This window comes from Gambusia affinis, linkage group LG03, assembly GCF_019740435.1.
Source record: "Gambusia affinis linkage group LG03, SWU_Gaff_1.0, whole genome shotgun sequence".
Taxonomy (NCBI): domain Eukaryota; kingdom Metazoa; phylum Chordata; class Actinopteri; order Cyprinodontiformes; family Poeciliidae; genus Gambusia; species Gambusia affinis.
The window spans coordinates 13207245-13219097 of NC_057870.1; the positions used below are offsets into that span (position 1 = coordinate 13207245).

Below are 11853 nucleotides of genomic sequence, written 5' to 3' on the forward strand. Positions count from 1 at the left end.
TTATTTCTGGGGCTGAGGAGGGCGCTCAGCCCCGGCGGCGCACTGCTACCAAAGCCGAGCCCCGGCGTAGATGGCGGCAGCACGGTGGAGGATGCTCCGTTTGGAGGGATATTGATTTCCTCAGCGATCTGTGTGTATTTTTGGGAGGCCTGTGTGCCAGGATGGCCTCTGCCCCGTGACTCACTGATGGAGACTGCTGCTTGAGCATCAGGCCTCAGGCTTTGTGGGGCCTCCAAGGAATTGCTCTGCTCCCCACCCTCCCCCCATCACTGTGGGAAGGGGCAGAGGGTAGAGGGCATCAGCATGCTTAAGCAAATCTGTTGCTGTTATTCTCCCTCCTCACTGCGTGTTCTCACCTTAAAAGCAGCAGCGTAGCTCAAGTCGAGGAGGGGAGGGGATGGAGCTGGGGATGTGAATATGTAAAACAAAGAAAATGTGAATTCCCATGTACTTATTTGTTATTGGTTCTCTGTTTTCCCTCAAACCACCATCAACCATTTTGTAGTTGGAAATGTGCCTGTGTGAAGCAGTGAGTGTTGTGTTTTCTCAGAGATGGTCAGGGCACTTTCACAAAGCGCAGCTCTGATCTTGCTTCCTTGCTGCTGTGTGATTGACTGTCCTGCCAATAGAAAGCGAACATATGATTACTGTAGCGGATCATTGTTCTCATGCAGCTGTCATTCCGCGTTTCTCCCTTTAAACCCCTTTTCACTCTCAACAGCATGCTCATCACTTGAGTTGGTTGTCTTGCTGGCACTGCGCCGTTATGCTGGCTTTTCTTGTAGTCGTTTTATGTCTGCAATGTAAATGACGCTAAAACTTCATTAATTGCGCACCAACTTCTATCGATGAGACTTGGGTTTTCAGCTTAGAGGCCTCATAATGTGTTATTCGTTTACTTCCATTTAACACCCCCAACCTCTCCTTCCTTCCCCTGTCGGTTCTGACAACCAGAAGGAGAATGCTTGAAAATATAAACTGTTATTGTTAAAATGTTTGTTTGTTAAGAACTTTCATCTTGTAAGGCAGCCCACCCTGCACAGGATTTCAAATCAGTTGGGCTTTGCTTTCATGTCCGTCCCCTGACAGTTCCATCCTTTTGTATCGCAGACTCGATGAATATTCAGGGATTTCTCCTCAGGGCTTGCGTACAATAAAAAGAGTCAACGTCATGAAAGTTTCTTTGCCAGCCCTCCTCCCCTTTTTTCCCTTTTTTTTTTTTTCCTGTTTGCTCATTTTGAACTATACATAATTATTGGTGTTTGTGTTGTATTGTTACTTTGCCACTAATTAGAAAAAAAATGTAGAAGCTCTTTGGGTCTTTGGTTCAGGGTTCTTATGTGGCCTAAAATGTCTGGAATGTAGTTTAAGTATTTTCTAGATCTGGATAGATATAGGGAAGTGTAGGGTATAGAAAAAGATGGCTTTCTGGGATTAATGTATTTTCATTTTTTTGACCATTCATTCATTCATTCGTTCATTCATGCTTTCATAGCATTTGCACATCATCTACCCATCCATTAATGGGTAGATGATGGAGTACCGCCATTCATCAATGGGGGTACTCCATTGATTGATGGAGTACCCCCTCCATTCATCAATTTTCCCACCCATCAAGTTCCCGCTCACAAATCCATTTTTCTATCATCCATCTGTTCACCAGCTTTTAGACTATCCTTTCATCTACTGTATATATTTTTTTATATTCACACCTTTAAAATGAGTTAAAAATCACAGACAACTTTGGAAATGCGACTGGAGTTTTTACATTAAAAATATCTTCTGATATAATGCAAATTGACAATGAATTATGTTCTATGCTTGGCGTGTTTAATCCTAATAGTGTCCTTTTTATTCCAGGTTAACCAGATTCAGAAGACCGTCATAGACCCTCTAAAAAAGTAAGGGTTACTCTTAATTTTTCTATTTGTTTTTTTTTTTTTTTCTTGTATAAGTGCTTTCAGGTTTTCGTTTTCTAGCTCAGGACCAAAAAGGGAATTTGTGTAACATTTGGTTTGAGTGGCTGAACAAAATGATTGTTTTACAAGATGTTATTAAAAACAAGTTTTTTTAAAAGCGTTATTAGGCAGGTCGGGTTTCATCTTGTGGCTTATTTCTCATAACGTATTCACCACTGTGGGTCATTTAAGATGAGCACCATAAACATTTTTATTGGTTAAACCCAATTCTTCCAATGTTGAAAGTATTGCTGTTATGCAATATCACAGGAAGGTCTTCAGTCTAACTACACAGATTGTAAAAATGAGCAGAGCTGCTGTGGTCAGAATGTGTCTGGAAGAAAGTTTATTTGGTTCCCATTCCTAATATTCGCCCCCATTTGAGATGCCGTGAGTGCTATTCCATCTCGTAAAGCTCCCTCTGCTTACTTTCACACATGTGCACGCACACAAATGCAAAGCAAAGTCACTGAAAGGAGTGGCTGGGCTATCACACCCAACTTCCGGCCTGCTAGTTAAGGAATCGCTTCCTCCTGTTTGCTCCTCCCCTGATATTAAACATGTGCTAAGAGGACAAAAGCAGAATCTTTCTGCAGCAGTGTTTTTTGTTGACCTTTCTCCCCCCATAAAGCTGTCACTTTGAGAGTGAGTTGGGGGGCGGGGGGAAATCACCTATATGAAGTGAACACTCTGCGAAAACACGACAGGGTTAGGTTGGTGTCAGTGTGCGTTTATCCCTCTCTCCCTCATGTGCTCCGGCGGCGGAGCAATGACAGGATGGAATGGTTCTAATTTCCTCTTCCTGGTGGGCGGCAGGCGGACGTGTGGGTAGGCTCAGAATATGGCACAGGCCCAGCTTCCTGGGCCCAGAGCCGTGGATTGGTTGAGGAAGAGAACTGTCTCAGGACAGCACACACTCTCTCACACACACAAGCACACAGACAGCAGCCCAGATTTTCGAGGGTGGGGGTGCTGAGGAACTTGTGCTTTAACATGATTCTAAAATAGAGCGGTGGAAGCAAGTTTTAGTTTCACTGCCAAGCTGAGCTGACCTCCCCGTTTTAATTTTTAGCCTCCCTAAAAGACAGCATTTCTACTCATTAATTTATAATGGTGTTGTCCATAGAAGAAGCTAAGACACGAACCTTGTTGTGCGTTAAACTTCCATTAGGATTCCATTAGTGCTTCGTTAATTTTTTTGTTTACTTGTCTCTAAATATTCTTGCTTGTGATCTTGTGGCATTCTAAATACAACTGGCAAAATTCTGAAAGGACGATTGTAAAATTAATGGAAGACTCTCACTTAGTTGTGTGTGTGTGCGTGTGTGTGTGTGTGTTAGTTTACTCAACATTGTCCTTCTGTAACTGCTATTTAAGCTTTTGGCATCCATCCTTTATCCTTTAGTCTGGTGAAGTGCACAGAAAACAAATGTGAAAACAACTCTCCTCCACCATCAGCCGCTCTCTTCTTTCCTTCGGTGCTGCTTGTGAGTTTCATCCACTCAATAGGGTCACTAAGTGACATCACTGTGTTTATGTGGGTGTGGGGGGGGTGCGTGGGCATGGAGGCATTTGTGTTATCTAGGGCTCCCTAACGTAGCCTTTTTGTTCTGTTGTTGTTTTGGGCGAGACAGAAGTCAGGCCTGTTTTGAGACCTTTGACCTGGGTTGAGCTTGGACTGAACAAAAAAAAGCAAAAAACCCTGCACCACCCGTCTCTATCAGAGGAAGAGCGCTCCTGATGCAGGTCTAAGGGCTAAAGCCAAAGGGACTTCATGGCCCTTGCCTGACAGCTGAGGGGCAGAGATTCAATTCTGGCTGGACTTGTTGAATTTTTATGACTGTAAAGTTTCTAATTTCCTTATTTATGAAGATCGTCACTGAACAAAATTTTTTTGTGAGTTTTCTAAGTTCAAGTGAACAAAATGTGAGAATAAGCAAAGCAGATAATTTTTTCTCTAAATGCAGTGCTTTGGGTTACGTGAGCCTGGAACCACTGATGGTGCTTTTGATTCTCCACTTTAGCTTTTATGTCTTTAATTCAATATTTCTAGATCTATTGCTTATAGAAATAGATGTGTAGATCTGTTCTAGATATCTAACAGATTTCGCTACTGGTTTCAGATCTTATCTGTTAGCTGTGTTGTTCTTTTAAATTAAGCCACTAAAAGAGCCAAAACAGCTGAAGTTGTCCTAAAAGAGTTTCTTTCCACTGTCGCCGCATGCTTGCACACTATGAGAGATTGTTTCACAGCTCGATGTCAGTGACTCAATGACATCGGCTAACCGTCCTCTGATGAAAAAACTTTTTTCCTTGTTGGTATTATAAACTAAATTAGAGTATTGCATTGTAAGTGGGATAAAATTAGTATGTATGTAATGACTTAAAATCTGTCCACGTGTTTGGATTGATTTGATTAGATAGTTCTGGATGGAAATTGAATCTCTATTTTGAAAAGCCCTTTGCGCTGTGTAAATACTGTTTTGTGAAAAAGTGTTGTGCTTTACAGATTTCGTCTTTCTTTAATGTTTTCTCTAGTTGCGGACTGTGGCTCTCAGTTTCTGGCTTCCTTAAATCTCAGAAAGGGCTTTATAACATTTTTTCCAGATGATGTGATGCTGTTTTAAATCTTTCAGGAAGATTATATTTAAATGTATGCATGCCAGGTAACAACCAGGCCAGAGTTTATCCTATGAGCCGAGCTCAGCTTTCTAAAAAATTTAATTTAATCAGATTTCATTCTTGATTTACCTTTTTCCAGAGAGCAAGGTTGGTTTGGATAGCTTCTTCCCCTTAAATAAAGAAGTTTTTAATTGAAAATTCTGAATTTTGTATTTAGGTCATCTTTATGCAATATTTTGTTTGATGGTGATCTCAAACATGTAAATATGTCAAAAAAAACTTAAAAAACTTAAAATTATTTAAGGTGGCAAGCACTTTCACAATATTGTAATTTCCTCAACATATGGACTATAATGTTTCAAGGAGTCCTTTTTTAATGTAGCCTTTATTTTTGTTAATTAAACACCAAACATTTCTAGTTCCAAAAGTCATTGTCTTGTTTTTGCAAAGGTTTTTCTTTCTGAAAATAAAATGTATCAATGAAACAAGCAACTAAATTATAGGAACAAGAGCGAAGTCAACCTGTTTGGATTGTGAAGGCTGTGCACACCTCCCCATGGTTTATTGCTCTCAACATTGTTATACCATATTCTGCCCAATGACAGACATAGAAAGCAGCTGTATTATATTTTCAGCCAATTTCTATGTCTTCTCTACGTTAGTAGAGTTGAGTTATGTGATGGTGAAAGTCAACAGGGACACCCGGCCTTCCAGACCGAGGGAGTCTAGACCAGACTTGGGCTTGGCTGACACATCAGACTGGCCTGCCTGTGGATTGGCAGCTGCTCTTAAACACACTCCGGTCTATAAGCTATTTCCATTCAGCCTGTTCACCACAGCCTGACCTGTCACATGCATCGTGGCATGCCCTTGGCCCCCGTGCAGCATCCAGCCCGACAGCCATCGAGAAAGAATGCTACGCAGACTTTGCGTGGTTGACCAGTAGCTGCTCAGCCAAGACAGGGACATCGAGGGAAACGCTATATATCAAATTAGCTTGTTCTACGGTTAAAAAACACAATTTTTGAGGGTTATAAAAAAATATAACCACAAAAGACTTTACCAAACGAAAATCAAAATTGCTTTTGAGTAAGCATTTCCTCTATTGTGGAAAAAAAAATTATATTATTTCTTTGCTTCACGATCTTCTCCAGCCTGCGTTTAACTCTGTTTTTCTGCTGCATTGTTTCCGTCCACTGAACTTTTCATTATTGCACCTTAATACAGCCCTTTGTGATTGGTCCTCTTCTTTAGCAGATACTTTTTGTGTCCTACCCTGCTTGTCTAGCACATTAATCGATTAATCGGTCATTAATTGATGCCCTAATTTATTGAGACACTCCCATAAAGAACCACCTTTGGCTCTAGACCCCCAGGTTGAACACCCTGGTCTCTGTAAACACTTTTTCATTAGCATCTGGGATAGGAAGAAGAGGAATGCTTGAGTGATCATCTGCTTATAATAAATTTTATTTTTTCTCCTTTATGGTGACTTTGACAGTAGTGAGGTGAAGTTTCTGAGTGCTGACAGCAGCACTGTCCCTTCCTGGCCTGTTTATGTTTGGCAGAAGAAAAGGGCAGCAGGTGAGCTGCGCTGGGGGGATATTCTATTAGCCTTCGTGTCATGGAGAAGTTAGTGTGCTGCTGCTTTGTCATCAACCACAAGAACTACGTTGGAAAGCACTCGTGCCTTGAGGCCAGTTACATAATCCCCTGGCACTTGAAGTATGTGTACGCTGGAGCAGATAGTAGACTCGAGGATCGGCTTCCACCCCTGCCATAAACTGGGCCAAAGTGGGATTTTATAAATAGCGGTAGAGCGTGGGCCGCGGGGCTGGGCTGGGCTGTGTGATGTCACCCAAACACTACTAGACCACTCCTTGCTTCACTTCCTGTCGGAAACAATCCCTGCTTGTTTGGAAGAGATCCTCAGCGCCTTCCCCCTTTTAACCAGGCCGCCTCTATTAAGGTGCAGCACCAGACAGAACTTTAATCTAGGATTTCACAATCCGTATGCACGGTCTCGGTGGTTCCCTGATCTGCCACACATAGCAGGGCAAGGGTTGGCATGGAGAGCAACGTAAATCATGGAGCCCACACGTTTTGCAGCTAATAACGCTACACCTAATGGCTGACGTTAAAAAAGCGGTTGTAGTAGTGTGCCTACACAGCTGATGAAGCACTTTAAATGACTCATTCAGAATAGGTTTATCTAAATTTTTCATTACGACTGTTTTTACTTCTGACTCATGTGTAATCAGCACCTGTAATAGTAATCCTCCACGCCTCCTTTGCTCAGATTGTTTTTGGGCTAATTTCAAATCATTTCCCACTTTGTTGTCATTTTAGACTGCACTTACATCTGGATAATTTATACCTTCTAAAGTAAAGAAAATGCGAACAAAATGTTTAAAGTTTACATTTTTGCATAAAATATTATCATACGTGATAATATATTTGTGTACAGTATTCCCGTCTCCCATTAAAAGCAGCCACAAAACCAGTGCAACAAGTCCCAGGATGAAGCTCAGACTCCTGTTGCTAAGTTACAGATGAATGTTTTCCTATTTTTAGTGCACAAGACCAGGATTCTTGTTGCAAGAATGTATTTTCATTTGAAATATGATAATTGTCACAAAATGAATTGTTTCATGCCACCCTGAACTATAGTAATTAGATAATAGATGAGAGGAAGCTTAATGCTGAGCCGTCCTCTGGGGGATGGAGAGCACCTCTACAATAAGATGTTGAGTAGAGCCATTTTATTAAATCACAGCGGCTTTTATGATCCAATACACTTTCACTGTGTTTCAGTAAGTTCAGCTATCTTTTCTCCCCCCCCCATCACAGTCTGGGAATTGGTTTTACTACGAGTATCGCTTCATCTGTCTGTCCGTGGATGTCGTTTCAGGTACAGCGGCGTCTTCCCGAGCCTCAACATGGCGGTGAAGCGCCGGGAGCAGGCTCTGCAGGACTACAAGCGCCTGCAATCCAAAGTGGAGAAGTACGAGGAGAAAGAGAAAACGGGGCCAGCTATTGTCAAACTTTGTCAGGTACTTTGTTTGGTATTGCCGCACACGTCAGCGCTCTAAACGTCTCGCTCTAACTTCAGGAGCAGGAGGAGGAGGAGGAGGGTTCACCTGCTCTCATTTGTTTATGTGTCCTGAGAACGGAGCATCATAGGCGTAAAAAAAAAAAAAAGAAATGCTGACTGGATATGAATAAAGTAGTTTAGCACATGCATACCGTACATGTGCACTCTTTCACCCACGCAAGCTGCCAGGCTCTCGCAAGTTGTGCCTTTTTGAAAAAAAAAATGAAAAAAGGCACTGCTGCACATCTACGTAATTGAGGATTGTAGACACACACATGCACGCACCGCGAGGCCATTACAGAAGCGTGCACATTCACAGATAATGTTGCAGCGCTGCCTATGCTATTGCCTCTAACACATCCTCACATGGTGAGCCACCCACACACTCTGAGAAAAGCTCTGTCAGGGGTACAAAGCCTTGAAGAGGCCCAACATCCCTGTCCTTTGAATCCGTGCGCACTTAAAGAAATGATCCTCGCTCTGCGTTTTGTTGGCCATTTCAGCGAACATATGTGGCAGAATAAAACCGGGGCAAGAGGTGCTTATCATAATGCTTTCACATAAACAATATGTTAGTGTATGATTATTGCAACTTCCCCCTAACCCCCTTAATAAAAGTTCTCACCCTCTCACAATTATTCATTGTGCATTCCAGAACTCTATGCCTACAGCAGACTACCCACTAATACATTCACACAGAGATCAGTGGTGCTGGAGTCCACTCACAGCCAAGTCTGCCCACATTACCCACTCCTCCTCACTGTGGTCGTGATTACAGCCTTTTTTGCACTGCATCTCCGTGGGAATTAGGCAAATATATTTCATAACAATAAGAAAAACATCCCTGATGGTAGCTCAAGTAATGGATTTACTCAGATCTAACTCGTGTCAGAGTGGGTTTTAGTTTTGGTTATCTGGAACTGTATATGTCTTCCTGAGAGAGTAAATAATAACAGTGTGCCATTTTAAGGGCTCATAAACAATCTGGAAAACTCTGGAAATGCATTCATTCACTGACTCTTCTACACATCCATCCATTTTATAAAACGTTTGGTGTTTGAGGCTCAATATATAAAACCTGGATACTCTAGAAATATTTGCTTTTCATTCACAGTTAGCATTTTCATTTATAGAATAAAAATGAATGGCTTACTACTAAAATACATTAAATACCTGCTGGTGTTGTAACAACCTTTCAGACCACTCAGGTTCTTTGGTGCTTGTCTGCTCTGCATCCCCAGAACCAAAACCAAACATGGAGAAGCAGCATTCAGCTTCTATGCACCACAAATCTGGAACAAACTTCCAGAAAATGGCAAAACAGCTGAAACACTGACTTCATTTACATCAAAACTAAAAAACCACTTGTTTAGAGCTGTCCTTGGTTAGTGAAACATTGATCAACATATTTGATGTGTGTTTACTTGATGATGGCATTTGACAAGATGTAATGTTCGTTGCTTGTTTGATGATTGATGAGTGTAAGATCTTTTTATGATGTGCTGAAATGTGCTATACAAATAAACCTGATTAAAATTTAAAAATAAGAAATCAAGCAAGAAAGGACTTCAAACTCTGGGAGTTTGAGTCTGGAAAACATTTTTTTTTAAAAGGTTCAAGAACCTTGAGTTTTCTACATTTAAGGCAGGTTATATGTGACGTGTACTTTTCTCTCTTCTTTTCTTGGTTTTCTTCCACACTCCAGGCAAAAGATGAGCTGCGACCAGTCAAGGAGGACTTTGAGGCCAAGAACAAGCAGCTGCTGGATGAGATGCCCAAATTCTACCAGAGTCGCATCGACTACTTCCAGCCCAGCTTTGAGGCTCTCATCCGGGCACAGGTTAGCAGACTTCCCCAGAATCGCAGAGAGATGAAGGCTCTCTCTCTCTCTCTCTCTCTCGCAGCCGCAGACACGCCCTGTCAGCAGGGAGCTGTTAACAGTGGATATAGTCACTGATGAAGGGTGTGTTTAACGCAGGCAGTCTGTCTCCCTCCCTGTGGTTCTAATGTGATTAACCCCCCAGTGACGGCCCACACTGCTTTGAGGAAGGCCTCGTCTGTCTGGCTCCGCTGCAGTCCTGCAGGCCTTCCTCCAACCTGGAGCTCGTCTTTAAGCAGCTGAGTGTCTGAAGTTAGCGCCGCCGCGTCCCCACCCGCCACCCCCACCCCATCCAGCCGACACAGACCTGCTTGGCCCATGTCATTTCCTCTTTGGGACAGTCACTGGCACACTCCTAATTAGCAGATTAGATTATCTGTGACTTATTGTCAATTAAGGAGTTTGCCGATGCACTTTGAACTTGCAAATGTAACATCGAACTGTCTCCAACAGAACTAGACATACAAATGACTGGGATTAAATTCAAACATATTTACCTGCTGTGGTTTTTTTTTCTATATATATTTAGTAAGAATCTGTTTGTGACCCTAGCCATGAAGAACAGCACTCTCCAGAGGATGATAAGTGGACTTGATCCTGAGCCATGCTCTTTTCTTCCTCCCTGCTGTGTCAGATAAAGGCACAAAGGCTGCTTTTGTTGTGAACATCAACTTCACTGTAACAAGTCTTATCCAGTGATTTTCTCTGGATTCATCGTAGGCACAGGCCGGTCTGAGCTTCTCACAGGACAATAACCTTGAGTTAAAATCAACTCATCAGGCTCATACAGGTTTCTGTTTTATGGTTTGACCTGAGGATTCTCATTTACCAAATTCAGATTGTTTTTTTTCCATTATAAATGCAACATTTAGGATTATTCTTTGTTTGATTTTTAGTAAAATCAAAATATTTTAAGGTATGTCCTGTTGGCTGTTGCATTTAGAGACTGAAACTTGAAGATCTTAGTTTTTATGCATTTAGTGAATACATGAGAAATAAAATTTGATTTCAATTTTTTTTAAATACGGTGTCATGATAATTGTATGAAAAGGTTCACACACACCCTGACTTCACACCAAAAAACCTCAAAAAGTTAGTTTTTCAATTACCATTCCAATTAATTTATCTATAATATTTGATTCTGCCAATTTGATTTTGCTACTTGGACTTACGTTAAAAACATAAAACAATTAGACTAAACACCTGTTAAGTTTAGCAGTGACTTTGACGTAACTATTCCTATTGCAGAATATTATAGCTGATTGTCGTTCTGGTTTCTGAAACCAGGCTCATGTTAGCGAGGTCATTCGGTCGGCCCAGCTGCTCAACACTTTACCAGCTGCAGCTTTTAAACAGCGTTACCTTACCAACAGAGCTGGGTGGTGCTCCTCCTTTCAACAGTGCAATGTGTTTTTATTGCAAGTATAAGTAAAGTGTAGTAACCTTGTTGCAGCCATTTGATTGGAAGTGTATATCAACAAGAGCGCTACTCTGTGATTTACACGGCTGGGTCAAAACCAGAGGAAAAAAAAAACAAAAAACTGAGGTCACTCTTTTACTTTCTCTGGTGTCTCAGTAAGAGGACGTTAAACTAGAGGAAACTTTATGCTTAGTGGTTTTGAAACCTTTAAAAACTTTATTAGCAGCAGCCAACGCAGCACAGTTTAGGAGCAAGTTTCCCATCCCTAGTCCTCAAAGCACACGGCCCTCCATGTTTTAGGTGTTTCCTTGCTTCAGCCCAGCTGATTTCAATTGATGGATGATGATCAGGCGTTTGCTGACCTGCAGTCAGCTGAATCAGGCACATTAAAACAGGGAGACATCTGAGACATGCAGGGCAATAAAGTGTATTTTGTAATTCATCCTTGGATACAAATGTATCACACAGCTGCATGTAGGTGGGATTCCCACTAAAACGTACATATCAGGCAGGGAAGCTGTGCTGCCAAATAGTTCACAGTGATTGTATTCAACAATTTTCTGAAATGTAAACACAGCATTTATTGGAGCCATCAGAAAAACCAGCTGTAGAGAGGAAGTGCTACGAGCAAAATTAACAACCTCGGTCCTATTTCTGACTTTTGGGTTCCTCATTATGGCAGGATGACAAATTTCTGGCCCAGTATTTTATTTTGCTCATTCACTCTAAACTATATATCTCCCCGTCTCTATTGCATTTTTGGTTAATTTTCTGCTTTTCCTCTTTGTTCATAAGTAGCTGCAGGTGTGTGTGGCCGTGCTTCCTCCCAGCAGTGAAATAGTGGCTTTGGACACGGAGGGCACAGTGATCTGGTGTACAT

The 11853-nt window shown here is 41.7% G+C and overlaps 1 protein-coding gene across 1 annotated transcript in view; it reads left to right on the forward strand.

Moving 5' to 3' along the window:
- The window catches only part of bin3 (bridging integrator 3), a 34247-nt gene that overhangs the window by 19413 nt on the left and 2981 nt on the right, over window positions 1-11853 (forward strand). Inside the window, exons 6-8 of the mRNA XM_044111165.1 lie at window positions 1861-1901; window positions 7492-7633; window positions 9380-9514. Coding sequence (XP_043967100.1) covers window positions 1861-1901; window positions 7492-7633; window positions 9380-9514 — 318 coding nt within the window. The remainder of the gene's footprint in view (window positions 1-1860; window positions 1902-7491; window positions 7634-9379; window positions 9515-11853) is intronic.